General features: G+C 39.4%; 1 protein-coding gene across 2 annotated transcripts in view; it reads left to right on the forward strand.

Annotated features, from left to right (window-relative positions):
- Nucleotides 1-1083: 1083 nt before the first annotated feature.
- The window catches only part of CNOT10 (CCR4-NOT transcription complex subunit 10), a 32746-nt gene continuing 6150 nt past the window's right edge, over nucleotides 1084-27679 (forward strand). Inside the window, exons 1-13 of one of the 2 annotated variants that reach the window (XM_054642030.2) lie at nucleotides 1084-1346; nucleotides 6903-6994; nucleotides 9489-9650; nucleotides 10157-10307; nucleotides 11296-11441; nucleotides 12382-12468; nucleotides 13167-13250; nucleotides 13992-14109; nucleotides 14977-15126; nucleotides 16762-16964; nucleotides 19545-19666; nucleotides 20262-20438; nucleotides 23026-23106. In XM_054642030.2, the coding sequence (XP_054498005.1) occupies nucleotides 1325-1346; nucleotides 6903-6994; nucleotides 9489-9650; nucleotides 10157-10307; nucleotides 11296-11441; nucleotides 12382-12468; nucleotides 13167-13250; nucleotides 13992-14109; nucleotides 14977-15126; nucleotides 16762-16964; nucleotides 19545-19666; nucleotides 20262-20438; nucleotides 23026-23106 (1595 nt within the window). In that variant the 5' untranslated portion in view covers nucleotides 1084-1324. The remainder of the gene's footprint in view (nucleotides 1347-6902; nucleotides 6995-9488; nucleotides 9651-10156; nucleotides 10308-11295; nucleotides 11442-12381; nucleotides 12469-13166; nucleotides 13251-13991; nucleotides 14110-14976; nucleotides 15127-16761; nucleotides 16965-19544; nucleotides 19667-20261; nucleotides 20439-23025; nucleotides 23107-27679) is intronic. The other variant, XM_054641778.2, reaches the window with a different exon arrangement.

Raw genomic sequence — 27679 nt, forward strand, 5'->3', positions numbered from 1 at the left:
GTCCTCTCACAGGTTGCCCAGAAGAAGAGCCTGACCTCCCTTTCACTACACCCTCCTTTCAGGCAGTTGTAGAGAGTGATAAGGTCACTCCTGACCCTCCTTTTCTCCAGGCTAAACAACCCTGGCTCCCTTGGCTGCTCCTCGTTATCCTCTAGACCCTTAGCCAGCTTCACTGACTTTGCTGGACCCACTCCAGCACCTTTTTGTCCTTCTGGAATTGAGGGGCCTGGAACTGGACACAAACACCTAAGGATCTTTAATATTCATGACTATGCCAGTGCCATTTATCCCATGCCTGTTAATTTAATGAGAAATATAATAACAACCATTACAAAGGCTAATTGGGGTCTTCAGCGTGATGAGGCAGTTGTCCCCCTGCCCAGGCTTTGGGTGTCCAGTGCCCAAACAGCCACTTAGGAAGGAATGTGGGATGCAGGCACTTATTGCCATTAATTAGTATGGTGAGAAGCACCCTAAAAACACTTTAGATAGTCCACCTGATAATCCACACAAACTAGAGAATACATTGAATGGAAGCCTGTAGGTCACTGCTATTGCTCCAGAGGGATCACAGAATGGGTCAGGTCGGAAGGGACCACAGTGGCTAAGCTGGCCCAACCCCCCTGCTCAAGCAAGACCATCCTAGAGATACTGCACAGGATTGTGCCCAGGGGCATTTGAATATCCCCGGTGACGGAGACTCCTCAGCCTCTCTGGGCAATCTGTTAAGGTGCTTGGTCACCCACACAGTAAAGTAGTTCATGTTCAGGTGAAACTTCCTACGGATGAGTTTCTGCCCGTCGCCTCTTGTCCCATTGCTTGGCACAACCGAGCAGAGCCTGACTCCATCCTCTTGGCACCCCACCTTTAGATATTTACATCCATTGATGAGAGCCGGCACGTCTGGCCGGGGTAGAAAGGACAAACCCCGTTCGAGACAGCGGCCGGCAGCTGCCAGCGAGCTCCGTGCCGCGGGAGGAGCGCGCACCGCCGCACCGCAGCCCTCATGGCGGCCCCGCCTCGCTCGCCTCTCCCTCCCCCCCGCCGCGTCCTGGCGTCACATCCGCGGTGCCCCAGCAACCGCCGGACGTCGCGGGTGCGCCGGGAACCCGGAAGCGGCGGGCGAATCGGGGCGGGCGGCGCAACCGGCGGGGCGGGCCCGGCGCGCGCAGGGCAGCGGCGGCAAAGTAGCGCCGGGGGGCAGCGGCCGGTTGGTGGCGGCGGCGGTCGGGCAGTGCCTGTGGCGCAGCGCGCGGGGGACTCTCGACAACTACCGGCGCTCTCGGGCTACGCGGTCCCGCACGGAGCTGCGGCCGAGGCGGAGATGGCGGCGGACAAGGCTGCGGGTGAGTGCCGGGGGAGCGGCCGCGGCCCCGCCGTGTCCGCCCCCGGCCTGCACCGCCCGGCGCGGAGGGACACGCGCCGCCGGGGGAAAGCCGCCCCTGCGGCTGTGCGCCGTGTCCTTCCGCCGAAGAGGTAGTGCCCGCGGGCGCGGGGCCGTGTGAGGGGCCCCCGTGACACCTGCGGGTCACCGGCGGGGCCGTGTGCGCACCGGGCCATCCGTGCCCTCGGCAAGCGGCGCTGAGCTGGTGCCCCCTCCTGGCCGGGAAGGGCTCGGAGGGGAGGGCCCTATGTCCGTATGGCCGGGAGGGGGGGTTGTGTGTTTGTGTCACTTAGAGCTTAATAACCCCTACAGAAGTCGAGCTTCTGGGTTATTTTGTTAAACTGGGGCGTGCAGGAGGTACGAGGGAGGTTATAACTCTTGGTGGTGCTGCTTAATCGCTGGAGGGCAGTCTGATTCCCTCAGGGATGCTGCTTTGGTTTCAGGGGATGAGTGCGTCCTCACTGAACTCAGGCCTGAACAGACACTGCAGAGAGAAATCACCGAGGCTAAAACATAAGCCATGTTCTGGTAAACAGACAGAATAAATCTCAAATACAGTTGCTGTCTAGCACTGCTAAACTACTGCTTGTCCATCTCCTGTACAACTCCCCATCATGCAAGAAGTCTTCATTGCAGGAAAGGTCATCCTGTCAGATGTCAGCTCTTGGGGGGATGGAGAAGAGGGTGATGTGGAGGAAAGCCTTACTTTTAGAATTGTGTAGGTCTGCTTAATAGAAGTGTAGGATATCCTGAGTTGGAAGACCAATAAAGATTAACAAATTCCAGTTCCTGGCCCTGCACAGGACATCTCTAAGAATTGCACCATGTGCCTGTGAGTGTTTTCCACACACTTGTTGGACTCTGTTGGGCTTGTGCCAGGTGGGGAACCCATTCCAGTGCTCAAACACTCTCTGAATGAAGAATCTTTTCCTAATATCCAACCTAAACCTCCCTGACGCAGCTTCATGCCATTCCTTCTGGTCTTGTTTCTGGTCACCTTTTTTCCTAGTTGTTTTCATGTGGAGGGAGCATTATTTAAAATCACCTTAAGCATTTTTTCCTCTGGATACTAAATATGAAATGCTTCAGTATTTGGGAAAAAAATTACAGGGAAAATAAGTATACTGCACTGAGTGATGTTTACAAAACTTATCACATGTTTATTTATAAGAACTGTAAGTGACTGCTAAAATATTGGCATCAAGTTTTTAATACTTTTTTGTTGATGTTCTTTAAAGTGTTGAAGGAACTTTTCAGTTTTACTTTCTAAAAAGTATGTGCCAAATGAATCAAAGATGTGAGCTATGGCAAGATATTCTACATGCTGCACTTGTTCATGGCAGTGAGCTATAGGTAGCTTTCCACTGAGAAATGTTTGTTTTTTATTGCACACCACCAAAGAAGCCTATTGTAGCTATACTGGTAGTGAAGGGCTTCATACAAAAATTAAAACATAAGTCTTGGTGCCACAGCTGTTATCTTGTAATGGCTGGACAGTGGCTGGGCTTCATACCCTTCAAAATTCTTTTGGAGCAAGAGTCATGTGATAGATTCCTCCCCTTTCAAGAAAGAGATTATCCCTCTGCCTGAAGAGTTTGGAAATCAAAAATATTGCCAGAGATGCTCTGGTGTTCAACAAGATGTAATTTGCAGGGCATAGGAACAAGAGAGCTCAGGAACAGCAGTCCTTGGAGAAATGGAGAGCAGGTATGGGAAGGATAATGATTGCAGTCACTCTCAGGTGTCTTCAGGTATGTGTATGCGGGAGATGTGACTTTTGTTGCTTTTATGAAATTCTGGCAGCGAGCCTGTGAGGAGAGCAATCTTCCTTTTCAGGTGGCAGTCTCATACTTTTCCTTGTTCTCCTGCCATAGAGACAGTTTTCCTGAAGTTCTGCTGTCCACCATGATGCACCCTCTCCAGCAGGAGCAGCTTCCTGCTTGTACACAGCAAACCAGCCTCTGTGACGTAGTGTTGCTGCTGCTCAGCCCCAGGATTGATAGCTAGGAAGATAACTCCTGGCTTGATTCTTTAACTTCCAGCTCAGTGCAGCAGCTTCCTCCAGATCAAAATCTGAGCAGTTGATTTTTACATCCTTTTTGAGGTTGCCCCTTTTGCCCCTCATCATGAACCTACACAAGTTTTAGTGTTAGAGTTGATCTGTACTCATGAAAGTTGGACAAATGAAAAGTTGAGCAAACAGGTCCATATTTAAATACAAATTCCAGAGATTAATCAAGTTATCTCACTTGTGAAGTAGAGAATCTGCAGTGCTCTGGATATTTCAGCTGATAGTTGTGGCTGCTGTACAGATGGGAGCACATTGGAGATGACTGGTGTGCCGTGTGTTACCTACACCACGTGCAGTTCTGCAAGAATGCCAGAGGTCAGGGGGCCCAAGTGAGCAAGGCATGCTGTTTCTTTTGCCAGGGAACAAGTTTCCTACCTGTTTCACTTTCAAGTGCTTCAAGGAACATGGAAGTAATAGTTCTATTTGCAAGCACTGGGATAGCCATTTGCAGCCAAGAGAACAGGAGCACTCCCTCCCCGCCACCCCTGCCACTTCAGTGGAATTGGTGGGTTCTGTTCAGTACTTTGTGCCAGCCAGCTTTCAGGTGACTCCTCTTGGAGGGATCTCTGATAGCAAAGATCAGCTGAAGCAGTAGATCCCAGTCTAAACAACAATGGCAGTCTCACATTAGTCTGGAGTGGCTTTTAGGTCTTTAACAAGTTTCAGGTGTGTTTGGACAGAAAGGGTACAGAGTAGCCAAAGTGTTTTGTCACACTTTTTTCAAAGGAAGGAGCTATACTGTGAACTACATCAGCTGGATTTTTCTTTTACTTGATAAGCTTCCAGTTCAGGTTTCACAAGCCTGCTTTGTTTACTGAGTGCTAGTAGGTGCAGTTGATTGGATTACAGAGACAGCTCTGGTTTTGCTTAAAGTAGTCCCCAGCTTCATTTTATGTTTTGGGTTTGTTTGTGTTTGTTTAATGTACCAACAAGTTTAGAGAGAGTGAAATTTGGAGACCTGTCCTGATTTTTCCTTAGGAATTACATCAACCAAGCTATGTAAGTGTAGTTTTTATGGCAGACCTTAGACAAGTATCTCTTGATTTATCTGTCACTTCACTGAACACATTTTACTTCAGAATTCAGACTTCCTTTGAGACGCTGGTCTTACAAACCTGCATACAAAGGCAATAATCAGTAATGTACCTGGTAGTTGATGGCTTTCTGCTAGGTAAACCTGTGTGTGAGGAATCTAATCAGATTAAGTGTTATCAGCTTCAAAAGCTTTAGAGCCTCAAGGCTCTGCACTGTGGTTACCTTTACCAGCACAATCTGACAGGCATGCTGAGCAAGTAAAACAGATAATGCCACTGTTAGCATGAAAGTTTGAGGGAAGATGCATTTGATTACTTGCTGCTGTTCTAAAGAGTAAGAGCTTTTAGTTCATCTGTATAATCACAAGGTTTAGAGCTGGAATCAGATCTATGCTATATTTAGGTTGAAGCAGAGGTACTTCCTGTTCCTTTCCTCTTTCACTGTGGAAAGCTTTTGGCACATCAGAAATGTTCTGAGCTTTTTTGTGGTTTAAATTTCTCTTTTGCCTTTCCTTTGAAGGACAAGGCAGTGCAAATGGTGTTGATCAATGCATTATGCAGTCAGATTTCATAGCAGGTGTAGGCCCTTGAAGGTCCATCCCTCCAGAGTACTGAAATTGCTGAACCCTGAATTTTGCCCAAGTGAGAGTGGGTTACTCTTGCCGGTGTAAGATTTGTTGAGATTTTAAAATCGCTACTTTGTTGATATCTTAATGCTGGATGAAAGTCCCAACCAAATATTTACAATTCTTACTCATTTGCAGGGGGCAATATTATTATTGTAGGTGGAAGGAATCTCACCATTTCCCAGCAACAGGCACAAACTTAGTAGATTACTAAGTCTGTTTTGTTCTTACTGAGGATATTATATGATTAATCTTCTGAGGTTTGACTGCCCCTTATGACTGTCATTTGTCCAATATTTGTAAATTTTCATGGTCAGTAGTAGAAGATCCAGATATACTGGTGGTGATGGGGAATGGATTTTGCAGAGGAGCTCAGAGCTAAGTGTTTTCATTTGTTCAAAGTGAACAGTGAGTGGAGTTTGCATTATATCTCTGAATTACAGGGAAGAGAAAGCAGGCATTGAGTTTACATAGCCTACATAGTCTATTAAGATAGCAAAACGTGTTTTAGAGCAGATCTTCCACTGTGAAATTCAAGAAATACTTTTCTGCAGAAGCAGAAACCATTGCTGGTTTATAAAGTCTTTGTTTCAAAAACATGAAATTATTTTTGTATGTTCTAGCACATTAATTAATGCTCCTAGAAATACTTCCTCCAGTGTGGTGGTTGTGTGGTTGTTTTATTTTTTCTCAGTAGTTTGTGTTCAGCACAAGGAAGGGCTTACTGGAGGGTTTTTTCAGCTTCTTTGACATGGAATGTGTGTACTGTGCTTTTTAATGCAACTTCACTGAATTCTTAATTACATGATGACAAAAGGATTTAGTAGACTTCTTTCTGAAAATATGCTCAATAGTGACTGCACCATAAATCATTAGGAATTCAGTGTAAAAAATTGAAGGCAATTAAAACCTTGTTACGTTGCTATATAAATGCATAAAGGGGCCAGCATCATAGTTGCTACGTGTTGTTCTTGTCCTAATCTGGAAAAGGGTGTGGTAGAACTGGAGAAGATTCTGGGAAAAAATGTGAGGAAGATGGGGAGTAAACTGCTCCTGCTCACATTGGAAGAGATGTGATTGAAAGGAATATCTGTAAGATTTGGAGTGAGGCTGAAAAAGTGAGCAGGCAGCATGTGCTTGTGCCTTGCAATATAATCACCAGACAGCATTTGATGGAGTATATGGAAGAATACAAAAGTATAGAGTGGTTTTTTAAAAAATATACTAGATCTGTCAGTGATTATTAACAATGATGGTTCAAGTGCAGCCTCTTATTTGGGGAGATATTCTTCCAAAGTAGGGAGCTGTGGGGAAGTTCCAGTGTTTACTGTGGTTTTTGTTGCACCCTAGAGTATTCCTTGCTTGCTGTTTAGGAAGCACTATACAGGATTTTCTGTGGATTTTCATCTAACCCACTGTGGTACATATTTCATGATGTATGGCCTTCACTGCTGACTTTTGAGCAAAATAAGACAATCCTAGTGTATGGTTGCAGCTTTAAAGAGAAATCTAAAATGTATGGGTTGTCAGTTAACTTTGGTTGTTCGTTGAGCACCATAATTTACATTTCATGGAGAGGAATTCACTAGGAGTACAGAATAACTTGATATATTGTGGTAGGAGATGTAACTTGGGATATAGGTAGTGTAGTAGGGACACTGCTACAGTTATCTAGAAAATTACTTGTGTTGGCAGGAGGACCTTGAAGACTGGAAGAAACAAAGTTTTTAAGCTGCACAGCTGTTATCACACTTGCAAGCTTTGTTGTAATCTGTTCACTTTTACAGATCAAGGTACTGAAAAACATGAAGGAGCAGGTACTTCTGGGATTACTGATCAGGAAAAGGAATTGTCGAGCAGTGCATTACAAGCTTTTCAGGTAAGACAAAGTCAGACTCTGAGACTTCTAAGTTACCACATTACTGCTAAGTGGGATTGTGTGATTGTTTTTCCTGTTTTCTTAATACAACTGCAAATGCATTAAGAGGATGTTCAAAAATAGCACTAGTTGTGTTATAAAGACAGCACATGCCTTTTCTATCTGCTGGGATGTGAGAAGACTGAACAGGATACTTGAACAAGAGCACTTTTAATTTTGATTCTCAAAACTTAGTAACCTTAAAAGCTATATGAGGCTTCTCTTCTGCATCAGCATTGGGAATGCATGATCTCTTGGAAGAATTAATCACATCAAGCTAAAAATGGTATGTTAGTGTTTAAAAAACAGCAGTGAAACAAACGCTTGTGTTTCAGCATCATGCTATACTATATTCTTTCACAAAAAGTGTTGTATAATGTCCTGTCACTTTGCAATAAAACATTTTGGAATGTGTAACACCTACAGGCAGTATCTACTACTTGTTTTGTGTTTCTTGGAAGATTTTTTTTCTTCTGTGTTAAAGTTCAGGTACCAGGTCTTTCAGTTTATTTCTTTCTTTGTATTTTGCCTATTTTTATGTAGTGTGACAGGAAGTATAATTGCTTTTCCTTTCAATTATATCTCTGTCTCCAAAATGCCTTGCTTTAAATTCAGTTTTAAATTTGTGAAATAAATCAGTGAAGAATTTAAGTGTTGTCTTTTGAGATTCTTGCTTCAATGTTTCACTCAGTACTTCTATGTTTCACTCATTTTGCTACATTAAGTGCCTATGGTTGGTTCTTAACACTGTGTTGTTCCCTGATGTCTCCTTGAACGCTGTCTAGTTCAATTACTCTTTTTCAATAACATTTTAATCAGTGGCATTTGATCCTTGCCCACATATCTAAATGTCTAAAATACTTTTGATCTGCTAATGATTTCATCTTTACTTTTATCCTGGTCCAGTGTATTTGGTTTATCTTGTCAAGTTCTTTCTTGCTTTGAGAATTCCCTGAGTTCATGGCGTGAGGTGGCAACAGATGTGAGCAGAATTAATTTGATGCCTTGTTTGCCAATTTTTTGCCATTGAGTAGCTCCAGATAGCATTGTGGGCTGCCTCGCATCCTGCTTTATCATATTACATGCCCAGTTTCAGTCTTGACAGAATTCTTATAGAATTGGGTATTATAGTCTAGATCCTGTCTAGTAGAGTGGCATAAAGGACTGTTAGCTGATGAAAAACATCACCAAATAACCTGAGCATTCAAAGCTTCGAGCTTTGTAGTCCAGCCATGATTAGAAGCCTTGTTGCTGTGATCTGGAAGCTCCTACTGAAGAGAAGCTCCAAGTGTGAGCACAGGAAGAGAACCACTGGATGATGAACTGTCTCAACTAAAGAGCATGCCAGCAGTTGAGCTGCAAGTTCCTGTGTTCGTGCACATGATCAGAAGGCAATCCATGCTGTTGGTGCTTAGAGTTGTGAAAATGTGTCAGTGTCCTGCTACGTCTCTCTAAGTTATATAACCGTGCCTGCCTGGGAGACTGAAGGAACTGGAGTGGTTCCATGGAAAGGAGCTGTAGAATGGCAGCTTTCCTGGGGAGAGCAGAAGAACCCCAGAGCTCTTCTCTGTTGTATTCTGCCCTTAATAGGAAATTATTCAGCAGTCCAGGAGAAGCTCTGTGGAACAGCACCTGAAAAGGAGGAGTAGGTGGAGGGTGGTACTCCAGAGCTTAGCTTTTGAGTGTGAACCATTGACAGAGATGGAAATGCATCTGCTTATGACCATATTGGAAGTAACTCTGATATGGAAGAAGTGAATGTGATTATTTTTGTGTAGGAAATCAGCAGTTTAAAATGAAGCATCATCTAGGCTTAATGAGTGAGGAGTTTCTCTTTCATTCCTTGATGCCACTAAAGTCCTCCTGTGGTGAAAGAAAGGGATTTTTCCACTAGATCACACATCAGTGGAACATCATGCTTTGCTCCTAGTTTCTGTTTAGGCATTCCTAGGTGATTGAATACTTCATCCAACAGCTAAGGCTTGTAAAAATGTTTCTTAAACCTATTCTGGGAAGGTGACACTTTCTTTTTCCAATCTCTCTTGAGCTAACTTCTGTAGATTAAATTGTAAATCGCTATATATTCAGATGAACTGAAGACTGAACATAAAATGTTGGGCTGGAACTTGTGTAAGCAACTGCAGCTGCTCAGTGTTAATGGAATGGGGAAAGATTATGAAAACTGAGGAAACAGAGTCTTGAAACTTAATATGATAAGAGAAATGAGAATAACGCTTTTCATGGAAACATCTTTTAATAGTAATCAGCTACTTAATTTGTCCTTACACCACCAAATTATTTTTGAAGTTTGGATATAGCTTCAACATTTAGACTTGCTTCTCATCCATGTTAATCTGCATAAATAATGAAATGTGTATACACATTTAGTTCACTTGTATTGATAAAGGAGAGACTATCTTCTAATGCATGTTTCTGGTATGTGTGCGATTTACAGGCTGGAAACTATGATGCTTGTTTACAACACCTAAATACCCTTCAAGACATAAACAAAGATGACTACAAAATAACTTTGAATACTGCTGTTGCAGAGTTCTGTAAAAGTAATCAGACTACCACGGACAATTTGAGACAAACCCTTAACCAGCTGAAAAACCAGGTAATGCAACTGTATTGACATGGTACTTGATTTTGAGTACCATTAATGATGGTGGGGTCTTTCGGTGAAGTGGGAGTAAAGCTTCTGCCCCTTGTCCCGTAGATTTAACAAAATAAGAAAGTAACATTACTTTTAAACATTTGAGTCAGTTTAATCTTGTAGGACAGTTTTTGTAGTTGTGTTTTTAACTATTGTTGAAATTGCTCTGAGAGTATAACAATAGAAGGACCTGCTATGTTCTTTCGGTAGAAAATTCCTTAATGTGGAATAGTTTGTGAAATAATAAAAAAGTGAAAATATTACTTTACTTCTCAATTGATAATTTTGTATTTCATTGTACCTTTTTTTTTGCTGTGTTAATTTATAGCAACAATGAAGTTTATTAGGTCAGTAAGTTACAATTTGCTTTTAGAGAAATTCATAGCTTTGGAGGTTTTTTTTAAAATACCTGATACTTTAAAATCATAGGTACTGAAAGTTTAATGAAATGAGTGGGGTTTTTTCAGGTTCACTCTGTTGTTGAAGAAATGGATGGTTTGGATGATGTTGAGAACAGTATGCTGTACTACAATCAAGCTGTTATCCTGTACCATCTCCGTCAGTATACTGAAGCTATATCTGTTGGGGAGAAGCTGTACCAGTTCATAGAGCCTTTTGGTATGTAGGTAGAAAGAAGAATCTTGTCCATTCAAGAACTACAGAAAGACAATTCAGTCTTTTTCACTATCAGACAAGTCATTTGTAATTTGTCTAATATGGTTTTAAGAAATTCGGTAGGGTTTGAAATGAAGAATGTTTTACTTATATCAAGGACAACAGACGAATCTGGGGGAAGGTGCTTCAGAGAGCTTTAGCAGACAAGTGCTATGAAACTGAAGTGGATTCTTTCAACTTAAATAATAATGTACAAGCTAATGAAATTATTTTAAATCTAATTTAATTTTTTTTGAGTCATCATGTGACTTCACAGGTGGGTATATGTTTTTCAGGGAACTCATTTTTAAATACCTTTATTAGGTAATACATAGTTGTATGTACTTATATCTGAATAGAAAGTCTGCAACTTTTGTAAGCTATGATACCTTGTGTAGTAGCATTACTATAGTTGCACAAAATAATTTCATAATCCTTGTTAAATCTTATAAGTGAGAAGGCTGAAGGATGTATGTGTGTGGGTCTCAGTAAGTTAAGTAAATGCTGCTGTGTTCCTGCTTCAGTTCCTCCCAGTTATCAATATGCATAATTGGGACTTACTCTGTGAAGTCAGCTAAACAGATGTGTTTTACAGAATCTTTCTGAGGTCTGTGGGATTCTACATCTGCATGCAGCTCTGTCTGTTTGGATGCTGCAACTTTGGTGCTAATCTACTTAAATCAGTTCTCAGAACCTATGAACATGAAATACTTGTTAAGCTGTCTTTAGTCTGTACTTTCATGCTGATGCTATTTTAATAAATTAGCTTTCTTTTCAGTGCACGTACTTAGCTGTGGGTTGGACATGGCTGGTTTTTTTTTTCTTATGTAATATATTGATTTTTCTCATAATGTTGCATAAATGGCACTTTACAGTAGTTTTTTTTCCATCCATGTTTGGAGGTATTGGTATTAGAGCTGTAAAACAAATTTTTCTTCTTTGCTTTTTGCAGAAGAGAAGTTTGCCCAGGCTGTGTGCTTCTTGCTTGTAGACTTATACCTGTTAACTTACCAAGCTGAGAAAGCCTTGCATCTGCTTGCTGTTCTGGAAAAAATGATTTCACAGGGCAACAATAACAGCAAGAATGGAAAAAATGAGGTAAGCTTAAAATCATACAAATGCTTTTAAATCTTTATCAGAAGTATGCTTTAGTTCAGTCCAAAATTAGTATCTTGATAGACTTTGGAATTATAAGACTATGTTAGATCACCTGTAACTTTAGACAGCAGCCTAAATATTTTAGTGACTGAGTTAATTGTGTACAACAGCTGTTTATTCCCTCTTTTTCACCCTTTTTTCTTACTCCAGGGAGCTAAAATGTCTTTCTTCAGTCAGAGACTTGCATTGGAAAAACATTTGTCTCCTGGGTCAACTATTGCTTGTCTTTGACTATGACCATATGAGACCCTAAGTTTGAAAGGGAAGTCAGTGTCAGAGGAACTGAGTTGCACAGCATAGGATAGGAAATTAAGTATCTTTTTTACCCAGTATCTGAAAGTATGAGGCACACTTTCAGATGAAATCTTTCATATGCCTTTTGGAAAAATCAGTAGAATCAGTGGTAGCTTGGAAGTGAAGAGATGGCATTTCAGTGTTTTCCTGTTGATGGAATGTCACACTTTAGATAAAATATTCTCTCTTTAAGTATATAGTAATTCTACTGAAGGAAGAATTAAAGAGGTACTCTAGAATATGCATGTCATCCTTCTAGGCAAAAGAATTCTTCTTAACTGCAGAGCAACATAGTGTAACACTAATGTTAGTACAGAATTCAGCTCTTCAAAGGCTGGTGTGGTTTGTGGGTTTTGATTGTTAAACTCAAGTTAGTTTCTGGTGGGATGTATATATTTTGGTATATATACACATTGTGTATATATTGGTATATATATATGTGTGTATTTTGGTATATATTAAATACTCAAACAATATTATTATTAATACTATTAAATCCTTATTTTTCTTCATGCGAGTTGAATCTGTCAACTGAATTTAAAAGGTGACTAACAGTAATGCTTCCTTTTTTTTTTTTTTTTGACAGTCAGGTAATAATACCAATAAAGATTCCTCCAATCAAAAAGCTGAAAGTGGAGCTTTAATAGAAGTTGCTAAATCTAAGATACATCAGGTAAGGGTCTGCATGTTATTTATACAAGAATATTTCTTCAAGGGTTTTCTAGATCTGAGTGTCATCTCCTTCAAAACCAGTTCAGCCCAAATTATGATGCTTTCTCTCCTTGCTGTAAAACAAAAAATGAATTTATCTAAGTCTTCTTTTTTGTAAGATGCATGTACAGGAAATACTGACCTGACATCCTGCCCCCCATCACCACCATTTCAGTCCCTGACATGGCAGTCCCTTACATGGCAGTTTGCTGCATTGAAATTGTCTGTTCAACCTCCAACAGTCTAAATCAGCTGAGGTTTTATTTCACTGTACTGTTCTGATGAAAAATATGTGAAGAATCAGAGTACTTCTCTATAAGCATTCACTTACCTTCAGTTTAGTAGGTAAATGTCTGGGTTTAAGATGTTGGATTATTTTAATTAGTTTGTCATTTTAAGTGCTCATATCTGTATTTGAATATGGAGCAGCTGTTGGCCATTGAACAAAGGGTTCATCTCCTTATTGTAAATACAAACTCTATAAATGTGGTGTTTTAAGTCTGAATAAAATTTCTTTTTGTGAAGACTTTTTGAATAGCTTTTTGCTACCTGTTTTTAAAATGTATATAAAATATTCTGCAGTAAATATCTAGATACAGTTTGTCTTGCAAACCTGCAGAAATTATTGTGTATTATTTAACAAATTTAATTTTTTAACAGTATAAGGTGAGAGCCTATATCCAGATGAAGTCATTAAAAGCATGCAAAAGGGAGATCAAGTCTGTTATGAATACAGCTGGGAATGTAAGTATTCTTAAGACTGCCAAATTCAGTTTTAAGATACAGAACGCATCTAGATTTGAAAAACAACAATGTTCTTTACAAGAAAAGTTCTTATTGAAGGTGGATGTTTGAAGTAATTCTTTATAGTCAGTTGAGTTTATAATATCTGTGCAAATGGAATTAATGTAGAATTTTCTTATTTGTGCTCTTTTCAGTTTCTAAAAAGATATGCCTTGTGGTGCCAAAATAACAGTGAAACTATATCATAAACAGGTTCAGCATTCTTTATAATTGAAATAAGTTTTAGTTTACTATAGATGTTTTGCATATTACAAACTTTGATGTAATTGGTAGTTTAAACCAATTTATAAAGGATTAATTCTGGGATATGTGGCCATTTTTTGGAGTTGGTTTTTTTCCTTTTTGTTGACATTTTTTGGAGGCTTATGTCTTGCTGGAAAGCAAGTTTAAAGAAAGCCTTCTGGATCATGAGGTCTGTGTTGGAAGATCCCAGACTACAAGGAACTCTGCAGGGTGGGGAGGTGTGAGGAGGAAGGTATTAGAGGACAGGTTAGAGATCCTTTGCTCTCAGCCACTTCCATGACAGGGTTCCCTAAAATTCATGACAGAGTGCTTGAAAGTAGCATGGCCTAAACCCATTTATTTTTAAATGGCAGCAGAAGCCAGTTTGTGAAGTGATATAACACTAGCAGTAGAAATCATCAACCAAGACATAACTAACTATTGTTTTCTCCTTCACAGTCAGCTCCTTCTCTCTTTCTTAAGAGTAATTTTGAGTATTTGAGAGGCAATTACCGTAAAGCTGTCAAACTTTTAAACAGTGCCAACATTGCCGAACATCCAGGCTTCATGAAAACAGGTAAAATAAAAACCCTTTATCCTGCAGGTACTTCAGTGTCTAGTATAATAGGACTATTTGTTGATAGCAATTTTAAGGATATTAATGATCACTTAACAGTGTCAGCCCTGAAAGTCATGGATTTATAATGCTGGATGTGTTTCATCTTTCTTCTCGTACTCTCACACAACACTGTAGTGATTTTCATTGAACATTCTTCTACAGAAGGCTGGGATTGTCTGTGAAAATGGATTTATGAAGCTGTGTTATATTTGCAAGGCTCATGATTGAGTCTCTTAATCAATAAATGAAACAAAAGGCAACTTATTAGATCTAGAATTGAGGCCTCTCTGGCAGTTTTTATGCTTAAAGTTCTCTTTATTATTTAAAATTTTTTGAAAATTTTACTGTCACATAACTTTTTTGCATTAGCTTTTTTGCACAGTATACTGTTCATTTAGTAGCCTTCCTAGGCTAGGACTAAAATCATGTCTGTTTAATTTGCTAACAGTCTGATTATTTGGATTTTTAGGGTGTTTTTTTTTTCTTTTGTCTTTATTACCCATGTTAACCCTGTAAAACTTCAGTCACGAGCAAATAAGTGACAAGTTAAATTTTTTGTCCTTTATTATTTAGAAAAAACCTCTCACAGTGTTACCTGAACATATATTTAGGAAGAAGAGTGCATTTCCTGCTTGTATGGTTAAGTTGGTATAAATATATGTGTATGTCATATTGGATATAACAGTGTCACCCGTGAACATCTCACTGAAAAACATCTTTCATAGACTGCCATAATATGCTGACCCATCAGAAAGTGGTTGGAGCATTTTGTGGGCATAGCAACAACTTTCACTTCCTGAAAATGGTCTTTTGTTGTTCTCTCAGGTGAATGCTTAAGGTGTATGTTCTGGAACAATCTTGGCTGCATCCACTTTGCAATGGGAAAGCACAATTTAGGAATTTTTTACTTTAAAAAAGCCTTGCAAGAAAATGATAATGCATGTGCACAGCTGGGAACGGGTAGCTCGGATCCAGGTAAGCAAAAGATTAAAACAGATGGTGGAAGAGGGGTTGGCAAGTCTCAGGAATAGAGAACAGAAGGTTTGAGTAATTATCAGCAAAACTCCCCTTCCGTCTTTTTGTGGAGGGCAGGGTAAGAGGGGTGAGAATTTTGATGATAACCTGATGTAGGAATGTAGTTGCTGTTGCCAGAAATACATGATGATGATTAAATATCTTCTTTATTTTTCTGTTTTTCGTGATGTACCATGGTGCTAGGACAATTACTTCTCTCTTGTTTATAAACTTTGTCCATCAGTTAGGGAGGTATGACAAAAAAAAGTTTTTGTGACCTATTTTGCATAGGTTATTTATAGTTCTGCTGACAATGTGTGGAATCATCAGAGCATAAAGGATGCCTTCTCCATATTCTGAGTAACCAGGTCTCCTGGTTTCTTTGTGGAGGGGATTCACACTTTCCCTAGTTTTCCTTTTATCACCAACATATCTATAGAAGATTTTGTTGTTGCCCTTGATGTCCCTGGTCAGATTGAATCCTGTCAGGGCTTTACCTTTCCAACCTGGTCCCTGGTTGTTCAGTTTCTCTGTATTCCTCCATTGCTGGTCCTTGCTTCCACCCTTTGTAGGCTTTCTATTTGTATTTGTCCAGGAGCTCCTTGTTCAGGAGGCCTCCTGGCACTTTTGCCTAACTTCTTTGTAGGGATGCATCACTCCTGAGCTTGGGAGAGGTGATCCTTGAATATTAATCAGCTTTCTCGGGCTCCTCTTCCATTCAGGGCTTTATCCCATGGTATTGTACCAATCAGACCCTCAAAGATGCCAAAGTCTACTTGCCTGAAGTCCAGTGTAGTGAGCATACTTCTACTGTCCTAAGGATCTTTAACTCCACTATTTCATGGTCCCAACCAGCCCCTCCTTGTTGGTGAGAATGAGGTCCAGTATAGGACCTGTCCTTATTGGGTCCTTCAACATTTGGAGAAGGAAATCATAAACACACTACAGGAATCTCCTGGATTGTTAATGCCCTTCTGTGTTGTCCCAGATCCACATTGTATTTTGCTGCTGTTGTGTTTTAAGTGTAGCAGCACCAGGGCTTGTGTATGTGAGACCTCTCCTATCTGACTATAGAGGGCCTCATCACTCAGTCTTCATTTCATGATGAAATTATAATTGTTTTCATTTCTTGTTTCCTTTAAAATATACTCACTATCAGGCATTTTGTTGTTTTTTTTCCCATTTCTCCCCTGGACCTAGTGTAGCCTTAGGTATTAATGTGAAGACAGAAAGTGTTTTATGCTTGTTAACAGCAATGTGGCTTTCTTCCGGGATCTGTATTCTCTGGAATGTGTGTAGATGTGTATTCTCACAAATCTGGGATTCAGTACTATTGTATAACAGTTAGCATGTGTGATAAGGAACGTATGAGGTTAGCATTTAATGCACTTCAATCTTCATTAAGAATACAATTAATTTGTCTTTGAAATCAGTTCTGGTATTAAAGCAATTTACAGAGAGAGGCTAGTGGATTTCAGCAGTGAGAGGGGTTTTTGGTAACTTTGGGGTGTTTCTCACAGCTTCCTTCTTCCTCTTAGTTTTGTGCTGTCTTGAGCTGCACATATACATTACATATAATGTAATCCTTTGCTGCAGGTAAAAAATTTTCAGGGAGACCCATGTGTACACTACTGACTAACAAACGATACGAGTTGCTCTATAACTGTGGAATTCAGCTCTTGCATATTGGGAGGCCCTTAGCAGCCTTTGAATGCCTGATTGAGGCAGTCCAGGTCTATCACTCAAACCCTCGTCTGTGGCTGAGAATAGCAGAATGCTGTATTGCTGCCAATAAAGGGGTAAGTAGATTTGGAAAATTCTTCTAAAGAATGGCATGTGATTACAGAAAGATAGAACTAATACCTAGAGTTTAAAACTGTGTATTTTGAAGGCCTGATGTTGTAATGTTGTAACACCTCTGTAAATCCAGATTAATTATTTCTTGTGTATATGTATTTTTACGTGTTTAATCTGGAGCTGCAACAGGTGAAGGGAACTCTTTGCATACGGTCTTTTTCTCTTCATGCAGCCAAAGATCATCTGAAGTTTCATTGTTTCCTCACTCATTGTCCACTAGAGATTAAGTGGGGTGAGATTTTGTCATGTGGGTAGCCTGAAAGTGACAGAGGCTGAGGAAGCAGAGATCAGCCTTCTCCATCCTGAAGCTGTTGGGATCACACCTGCTGGGAAACAGAATCTCTAATTGCTAAGTCTTCACCTTCTTCTCCTGGCAAAGTTGGTGGAAACCTGCTGATGGCAGGCATATTGCATGTCCTCTGGGACATCTTGTTTTCAACCTGCTGATCCATGTATGCTTAGGATAAACCCATATGATAAAATTCAGAGGGCTGAGGACAGGAACAAAAAACTGCATCTAAATAATATGTCTGTGAAATTAAGATACAGGGAATCAAGTAGAGTGTAATTCACCCCTTAAGTGTGGGGGAGTGATGATATAATCTGTAATTGCATTATCCTATGCAGTTATTCCCACAGTATGCCCATTTCACTCCTCACACAGGATGTGTGTGATGAATTGAGCAAATAGCTATATTCACTTTATTTTCCCCCCACCCTTCAATTCTCTGTTTTTCCTCTCTGGCTGGCCTCTGTACATTTATTTACTGCACATTATCCAATTACAAAAATTAATAACTTTTCCTTTGGGAATTTGAATAGTACTCCATATTTTGGTATCTCTATTTCAGAGAACATAAGAAAGATACAACTTTATAGCAGAGGTTTGCTTGTATACCAATTTCAGAGGCAGAGCACTGAAGATTCAAGAGTATTGGGTCAAAACTGAACTGACTGTGATTCTCTATGTGCTGCTTGTTGTCAGATTGCCTGAGTTTTATAAAGAACAGCAAATGCAGGAAGAATGGCTTTCTTCATACTAATTTTGCAATTTTCTGTAGCAATCCTACTGGGTGCAAGAAATAGGTAAAGAAGACACATCTGATCATCTCTAGTGAAAAGCTGAGTATGAGAGTGGATTAGTGGTTTTGTGGCAGAAATCCAAAGCTAGGATTCCATTTACAAGGATATTGTTTAGCAGTCTGGAAAAGGGAAATACAGATCCTTATGGGTATCCCTATTTACTGCAGACTAGCCAAAGTAGTAGATTATGCCAGGTTCCTGAGACTTTCTTCCTGTATAGTTATGATGATGTGTAGTATACCAGAGCTTGAATTCATGTAAAAAGACCAGCTTGTTTCCTAAATTTGTAATCTTAAAAGAAAAAAAAAAAATTGGATGCTATTAATATTAAAGGCAAAGAGAAACTATCTTTAAATTGTTAAATTTGCAACATGACAAGTGAGGTCGTAAAGCCAATAATATGTTCAATTTGACCTTTGTAACTCAATTTGCAGCAGTATTCCTTTATATCTAAGCATGGATTCTTATTTATGCTCTGAACGCCATGCAGAAAAGCAATTTCACTGAAGCTAATTTTCACCCACTTTACTATTTTGTAAGCATAAAATATGAATGGAAGAAGGTTCCCTTTTAAACACCTGCATTTCAAACACCTTTTTTGAAATATGTGCTTCATATCCAAACTTAGTGTATGTATTTTTTATTTGGCAGTAAATGCTACCATTTCAATGTTTTTACTACTATGCTACTATGTCAGCCTATTTTTGGATTCTGATAAATTTTTGAAAAAATGACTGCTGTGAAAGTTCAGATTTAGGATAAGTTTTTTCTTAAAACTGCAACTCTTAATGACTCACTAAACTTAGCAATGTGGTTAAGATGGCTCATGGCAAAACAGCCAAACAAACCTCAGTAAACATGGTGTAGAGATAATTCTTGGGACTGACAATTAGGGTACTTTAAGTTCATTTGACCCCCAGAATGTGTCTGCATACTCAACAATCCATTAAACAAGTTAATTTAATGTATCTTTGCATATGTTGTTGTTCAGCTTTGTGCTCCCCATGGAACAGTTTGGGAGCAGCTTTTCCAAAGAGCTTTTTGAGTGCTGTGTAAGCAGGGAGAGAAGATGGCAAGCGTTACAGTGCCAAGTCTGAATGTTATGTGGCAGATCAAATTATTTCTTTTTAGATATCCTGTCAGTTCTTTTAATATGACTTGGTTCATTGTTCTTTTGCTTTCAAAACAGAGGAGAAACTAGGTCAGTAGGCTATCAGACAAGCTGTCAGAACTAATCTGTGCTTACACTGTGTGCAATAAAACCCCTCTGCAACACAAAGACAATAGAAGGTGCCTGATCCTTCATTGTACTTTAGATTTAAAACTGTATCCATTATTCTTATATTTTAGCAGGGTTCAAGGTCTTCTTTCAGCCTTCACTTACTTTGTCAAGCTCTCATTCAATAGCCTTGATATTTAAGCTCTTTTTTTCCTTTTAGACATCAGAACAAGAGACTAAAGGTCTTCCCAGCAAAAAGGGAATTGTGCAATCAATAGTAGGTCAAGGCTACCACCGTAAGATAGTCCTAGCATCCCAGTCCATACAGAATGTTGTTTATAAGTGAGTATGTTTTCTATGGGTTATTTATTTTGTTTTTATAGCTTTGTTAAGGATATATATCTGTTTATCAGAGATTTTAAAACTGTTGTGGAATAACTGTTCATTTATGTAGTGAAGAGAGAGGCATGCTAAAATGCTTGGTGAGTCTTAAACATCATTTTGTGCCTCCTCTGTGATAAGCCAGCAGAGGGCTTAACTGTGTGTTTATTGTAAGTAAGATGAGCATTAAAGCTTAAAATTTACTTATCTGAAATTTTATTTTCAGATAACTGAATCTGTCCTCTTTTTCTTACTTAAAAACATATATTTTCAGTAATCCCCTTAAGAAAAATGCAGGAAGACTCTAGTTGCTCTGCTGTAAAACTTCAGAAAGTGAAACCAAAAATCTAGTGAATCTATTTGGGCATGTGATGTATTTTCAATATGTAAAGATAACAAGATACTACATCTTAATAAATTACATTTGGTATATTAAAATGTTATTTAACATTTTTAGGGTGAAGTTTTCTCTGCATTCAGATATTTTTGGAGCTCTGCTTTAATTTTTCATTTAGTAGGATTGCTACTTATTGGTCAACTTCTGTGTCTCTTTAAGTGATGGGCAGTCCTCAGCAATACCTGTAGCCAGCATGGAGTTTGCAGCAATTTGTCTAAGAAATGCCTTGCTGCTACTGCCAGAAGATCAACAGGAGCCCAAGCAGGAAAATGGATCAAAAACTAATAATCAGCTGGGGGGAAATACAGAAAACACTGAAAGCAGTGAAGCATGCAGGTAAACAGAATTGAATATAAGCCCTTCTTTTTGTCCAGAGGAACTCTGTGCCGACGGTCTGTGTCTGTGATTTACCTTGTTTGGTCAGCAGAAAAACAGAACATATTTGTAAATTCTCTTAATAAGGCTGGTATGTTCAAGGAAATTGTTTAGCTGCTTGTTGTTTAAATTTAAGAATAAAATACTGAATTGATTCTTCCTGTCCCTATCAGCTTTTATTAAATTAGATAGTGAAATTATTTTTTCCCTTGGCCATCTTTTTTTTTCTGTGCTGCAAATGTTATGTTTTCCCAGACCCTCCTGCTGGGCATATTGGTATTTCTCTAATTGTAAGTGAAGTTTCATGTTACAGTGATTTTGTGTGTGAGCGCACGTGCGCCATGTACTTGATTCAATATATATCTGAATGTCTGGAAACTCAGTTGTAAACATTTCCCCATGATTGGGTTTGACATTCATCAGCCCTAGTATGCTTTGTTGTGTTTGCATTAAAATGGGAAACTAGATTTAAAAAGTAAGTAGGAAAGCAGCATGGAGCTATTGCTTAATAAATCATATTTTGCAGAAAAGAATTTAAGAAAAATCTTTTCTGTCAATAAAATCTCAGAAAAAGTAATTTGTAGGCATGTATGTTAAAGGAAGGTGGTTTAATTTATTGCATCATCTCATATATTCTGGACTTCCTTTTGAAGAATAACTTTTGATCACAGTCTGCACTTTCATTAAAGACCATTTTGAGGGTAAATGTTAAAATACTTTTTCATCTGGAAAAAGTTTCTGTGGTAGAACTTGAACTACTTAGAGAGTAATGAAAAAACACGGTGGTTTTGTCAGACCTGAGTACAGATAAATGTTAAGAAGATGCATTTGTCACAAGGCAGGATTTACTGTACACATACCGTGTTGTGTAGGCACAAGGTGCATCCTCATATATTCTGAAGTTGTCTGTGGCTGGGGGTCAGTGGCTGTTACTGTTTGCAACAATATTTGAAAGCTGCTCTCTATAATCCTGTTTTTCCAATTACAGTCTCTCTTGTCAAGTGACCAAATGATTTATAAAAGTCAGAGGGAGGAAGGGTGGTTGTGGGTTTTTATTTTTGTTTGGTTGGTTGTTGTAGGGTTTTTTTTCTTTTTCTCTTTACTGAGGTTGGAGGTTCTTTGGCAAGTGTATATGCAGCCCACTGAGATGAAGCTTCTCTGGTTTAAATGGGACTTCACTTTTAAGCTTTTGGGGCTCACTAAGGGGCAATAATGAAAACAAAATGGTGGCCCTTATTCAGACAAGACCTCCTTTTCTGTTTTCTGTTGGGGTGGTTTTTGTTTATTTTTGTTGGAGTGAGGAAAGGAAAACATGCCCTCTATGGGAAGATCCTTTGCTACCTTCTACTTTCAAAACCAGATGCTTCTTCAGCTGAAAAAAGCTAAAGAAAGGACTCCCTCATATCTTCCAGTAGTCATTGCCAATTTCAAAATATCCAACAAAGGAGGCTGTTCTTGAATTTCTGTGCCACATTCTGAAAGGTTCTCTAAGGATTTGTTCCTTCTGACAAGGGAACCTCTGTGAGAGAACAGTAAAACATACAAGGCATTTGAAGAAAATCACACTAATTGAACAGGATGGTTTTAAAGCAAATCCACTAATTGAGCAAGCTGACTCTTAAGGCAGATTCTTCTCTTATTCACAAGAAAAGAGTGAATGCTTTTAGTGGTTAAGGGTATTTTTTGGAACTAATTTTTGGTAAAGGCATGAAGTATGTACTCTACAGCAGTATTGAGTATGAATTCCTTGGAGATTTCTGCTGTATGTTTTGAACGTTGGAGTTATCTTACCTATTTGTAATAGAGAGTCATGAAACTCATAAATTAAGTTCTTGTTAAGTGGACAGATTCAGTTTCAATTCTGAATTTTCTTTTAAATCTTTTTCTAGACCTTGGTGTCTCTCACTGCCAAGATATCGCCATTAGCTGTCTCTTCAATTCTCATTCCAAGAAGTTCTTTCAGCTTATTGGAGGGTGAAGTTTCATACTTCTTAAATAGAATGAATACTCCCCAAATGCTCCCCCCCAAAAAAAGGTGTAATTTTAAGAAAGTGGATTTTATTTGGAGAAAGGGAAAAAAATAGAAGAAACATTTTGTATTAAAGGGAAGCTAGAAATCTAAAGGAAGCTGTAGCATTTTGTGGGTTATCTTTCTAGAGTATTTATGTAACTAGTTTTTAAGAGGTCTAGAGAGAAAACTAGTTTACTGCTTTTCTTACAGGCTAAAAGGAGACAAGCTACAAATGCAGCAAATTCTGTGTCCCTCCAGTTAAAAATGCTTATCCTACACTGAACTTCAAAAATAGTTCAAGGCTGTGAAGAATGGTGTGGGTTGTTTGGTCTGTCAGTCAAATCCTTTCCAGCAAGTGTCCCACTTCTTCCTTCTCAAATGGAATGGTTAGGATAAGAGTGTGTGCCTCAATCTGTGAATAACTTCAACTCCCTCTATTTTAAGCTGCAGAATTTATGTTCTTTTAAATGGAGTGAATAAATACACTGAGAATTTTTTAAAATTATCTATTATAGTAATACACTGTTTTTATTCTAGCAATAAAAGTCATGAAGGGGATAAATTCATTGCAGCTCCTCCTTCTTCGCCTTTGAAGAAACAGGAATTGGAGAATTTAAGGCAAGTAAATAATATCAAATATTCATCATTAAAAAAGCCTCTCCCTTAATTGTCATTCCTAGGGGTCTTTTTGTAGCCACCTGTGATGTTGAATTGTAGCTGGTAATCTTTTTTTCAAATGTGTGTGCTTCCTTTCTTCGGGGCTTTGAATCTGAACAAATAGAAATCATCCAGAATTACAGTTTAGGTAGATCAGTCTGTTTGATTGCAGTATTGTAAGTTTGGTGTTATATATTGGGCAAAGCTGAAAATATCAAGTCTCATAAGGACAAATCTAAAAAGCCTGAGAATGGCTGTTGACATTGGTGGAAGGGGATGGAAATTACTGTATGTACCTTTTCCCCTAAAGTCACAATAAGGCTAGTTTAGAATTCAGTCCCCACATTATATGCTTGTTGGATGGGAAAAAAATGAAAGTAGAAAGCAGCATAGCTGCTTTTACCAATGAGAATGGTGTTCCTTTCAGCAGGAATAAATCCATAGTTTACGTAAAATAGAAAGCAAAAATGCCTCTGTCCAGGCATTTGACTTTCTCACAATGGAAAAATATAGGTAAAATTTCACTGTAGATTTCTTATGTGTTCTCTGAGATCCTTAAACTGCCTGTTCAGGAGTCTGAATGTTCTCCAGGTGGAATAACTCACGTGTGTGTAACTAAGTATCATTTTATCTAGAGTCTCTTTACTTTTCCCCAACAAGATTACCATTTACTGGCAATGTTAATTATTTCAGGTGGCTTCCAGCTTGTTGAAAATCTCTTACTATAAAGCTTGCACCTGTTTAGAAGAAAAATCTGTTTTAAGTTTCTATTATGGACAAAGCATACAGTAATTTCCCACTTGAACTCTTAGGTAAACATTCTGTTTCAGCCTAACCCCAGGTAACCTATGTTTTAGAATGACCAGCTTAACCTTTTTTTTGCTCCACTACATGTAGCAAATCTTTTTGTACTCATTTAAAAGCACTTCAGGAGGAATCTGTGAGGCGACGTCGATTATTCATTTTGGAGTCGTACAAGAGCGTGCTGCTTGAAATAGAACATGCTGGATTAAAGACAGTGATGTGGGTTGCTTGTGGGTTTTGTGGGTTTTTTCTCCTCCTGACTGTTGAAAATGTGGCTGCCACATGTCAAAATTACATGGTGTCAATTTGTGATTATTTTTTTTTTTTTTAATATGTAGTCTTATTTTTCACAATCAGCTGTTGTTATCTGCTGATGAAATCTGACAACATGTCAGGAAAAACTTAGCAGTTCAGCAAGAAATGAGCTGCTTCTGGTAAAGAACTTCATATGAGGAAAGGAAAAGCATTGGGTTTTTGGTTTTTTTCACTACATACTTTGGTTTAATCTAGAGGACTATACATTCCTAGAAAGAGATTCTGCTGAAACTGTTTCTAAGCTTCTGGAGATGTGAATAGCAAAAAACATTGCACTCAAATAGTAGTCCTGTAGTCTTGCTCACTAAGGAGCTAGGTGAGAAAATTGAAATTCTTGTTGAATCCAGGAAAATTAAGAAGAAAGAATTCTGGATGTTCTCAAGGATTATCCTAAGGAATAGGTATCTGTTCAGTTTTTTCCTGGCAAGTCACTGAATTGAAAAACCTCTATTACTTCTAGAACTGAAAAGAGACTGTGAATGCTTTTTTTGGATGATTGTATACAGTTGTGCATCCTTGTAAGAGGATGCCTGACTTACCTTTGTCCCTGAACAGTTTTTAAAAGTGAAAAATATAATCTAGAAAAGGTTTACATATCCTATATATTGCTTGATACTTCTGCACAAATTGGTGGACTAGTTGAGTGGACTATTCTCATAATAAGCAGTAATTCAATAGTAATTCAATTGCAAGGTTTTAAAAGCAACAAGCAGAAGTCTGAGGACACCAATCATTGCTAAGAATTTATGCACTGGAAGTAGAAACTACAGGTTTTTCTTCTAAACAATTTTTCTCGCTGCTTCTCATCCTTGGACAAGCCAATGCCCCTGCTCTGGTCTCAGGCTGTAGTATGTTCCACACACCACAGCCACCTAACACTGTTTGGATACATCAAGAGAATAGATGTTCTGGTAGACCACAGTTCTACATTTGGAAAATTGTGTGGATTTTATTGTAAAAGTTGAGATAGACCACAACAAGGTCTGTCGCTGTCTTTCTCCTTAGATTGAAGGTGTTTGTGTAAGAACCTTAATTTTCCCCTCAAAGCAGGTAGAGATAAATGAATCATTCGATCATTTGTTTTCTCCACACTTACCCAGTTTTGCCTCAGTTATCCATTTAAAGGTTGCAGTGGTCTGTTTGGCCCTGTCACAGTACTACAAGCTTACAGTGATTATCACCCAGAGCTGTTTCACTCTCTTCTTCCTCACTCTTAGCTACTTCTTCCCCCATCTCCCCTTTGCTGGTGCTGATTTTCCCCTTGGAGTAAGCACAGTCTGCATTCTGTATTTCTTAATATTTTGTATTGTTTGCCAGTGTCGAAACATAAAAAGTAGGTATTTTATATCCATTGTTGGGCTTAGCTGTTTGAAATTATTTCACATTAGTGATGTTCTCTTAATGGTTTAGAAGTGTCATTTTTGGTGCCTTCATGCTAAGTTTTGAAGGACTGGATTTGCTCTGGCTTGCCATTTCCCTGAGAAATAAGGCAAGTCAGATGTGGCGTTTGGGTTCCGTAAACTTACAGTCTGTGTGGGCTGACAAATCCTGTTGCCTAGACCTACACAAGAGGCTGTTTGACATAATCTGGCAGTTTAAAAAAACATTTTTCTTTTTCCTAGTGCAAAGGCAGTTTTATTTAGGGCATGTGGAGGCTCGGTGATGCTGGAAGTCTGCCGTGCTCAAAGGCGACCTGTGGAGTTTTGTCAGAATCCTGAGCGGGGTGAAACACTAGTTTGTCTTTTCCCTTGTGCTGCAATTCTTCTGCTCCGGTTGGCTGTCAGCTCTCCTGAGCTTCGGTTCAGCCAACTCAACAATGGATCCAAGTGCAAGAACACAACTGCATGGCAGGAAATCTGAATGTTTTCCTCCTTAGATGGCTGTTGCCTGCTCTTATGTGGCAGCAAACAGTGGCTAGTGCTTAGAGCAGAGGAGTAGGTTTCATTCTGTTGTGTGATTGGAGCATGTGTTGTGTTTGAATTTACACTTGCAGAATTAAAAATAGGCTTTAAAAAAGTTGTGGGAAATGTAACACACATTGATGGGAAAGGGCACTCTGCAGGGCCTGACTTGTGTCTAAGGGTATTTTGCTGGTGACACGCAGCATCTCTGCTGATTTAAAAGCTGTATCTCCTTGAGGTAGCGACAAAAAGAGGTTAGTTAGAAGCAGATTGTTATTGCAGAGATTTTTTTTTCCCCATTCCATCCCCCTTCCCAGTCACAACCTATCATAAATATTTTAGGTTTGGGACTTGAGCTGGGGAAGCTTTCCTCTCCCTCTCTCAAGCTTTTGTATGTGCTCAGATTTGATGTGACATCTGGACACGGTGGAGAGGAAGTGGGGGGTAGGGGAAAACACTGGAGAAGTTTCTTACCCTACTTGTGCATAATTAAGGAGCATGCCTCCTGGGAAAGGGGAATAAAGGCACCCCAGGCCCTGCCATGAATGACATGACTTACTGCTGGACCGAAAGCAGGCTTGACAGTTGCCAGAAGGTTGGGCAGTAATAGCCCGCCTACCAGCGGGAGAGCCCGCGCCTCTCCTCCCACCACTCCCAACCCGAGACCCCACTCAGAGCATCCACTCGTCCTCCCTGGAGAAGAACAGAGTCCTGCTCACAGCAGGGTGTCCTGGGCAGAGGCTTGTGCCCTGAGGATAAGGCAGCCTGCACTGAAAGATGTTTTACCAAGTGGAAAATATCGCCAAGAACAGTGTTTGGAGAGGGGTGCAGTTATTACGAAGTGTGAAGCTTGGCCTAATGATGGCGTCCTGATGTGGGGTTATTGTTTGAAGATGGAAAATGTGAGTAGTTCAGATTTCATTAAATGAACTGCCAGAGATTTTCTGGTTTTGGAAAGATAAGCAAGTCTGTGATGGCAACAAAATGCCATGGATCACTCAGAGTCTTGGCACTGGGTTACAGCCCTCAATTGAACACAAAACCGGAAATGCCAGATTCTCCAGTGTTTGTCTATCTGTGTGCAGACGTTGTTCAATAGAAGAGTGAAATATGTTACAGCTTAATTGATAGCTACTGTGTGTCTTACAGCAATCTAGAAACCTGCTGCTCTTCTCTACAACAGAAGGCGAGGGCAGAGGAGTACAAATGAGAGTTCAAGGCAAGACCGGTAACAAGAGTGTGAGAATGGCAAACTGTCCATGAGAAAAATGACACATGGTGAAGTCCACTTTTTAGTCTGTCATTTAAGATGAAAACTGCAAAATCTTACTGAGCACACCATGGTGATCCTTGATTTATATTGGTAGGACAATCGAGCCCATAAATAATGAAAACCCTTTTACTTCATAGTTAGATAGGAAGTCATTATTGAAGGTTTGATATATTTCTCTAGCACTAAACAAGAAAGAAGATTTAACAGGTGTATTTGGAATCACAGAATTCTCCATTTAACA

The sequence above is a fragment of the Agelaius phoeniceus genome, chromosome 1 (genome assembly GCF_051311805.1).
Source record: "Agelaius phoeniceus isolate bAgePho1 chromosome 1, bAgePho1.hap1, whole genome shotgun sequence".
NCBI lineage: Eukaryota > Metazoa > Chordata > Aves > Passeriformes > Icteridae > Agelaius > Agelaius phoeniceus.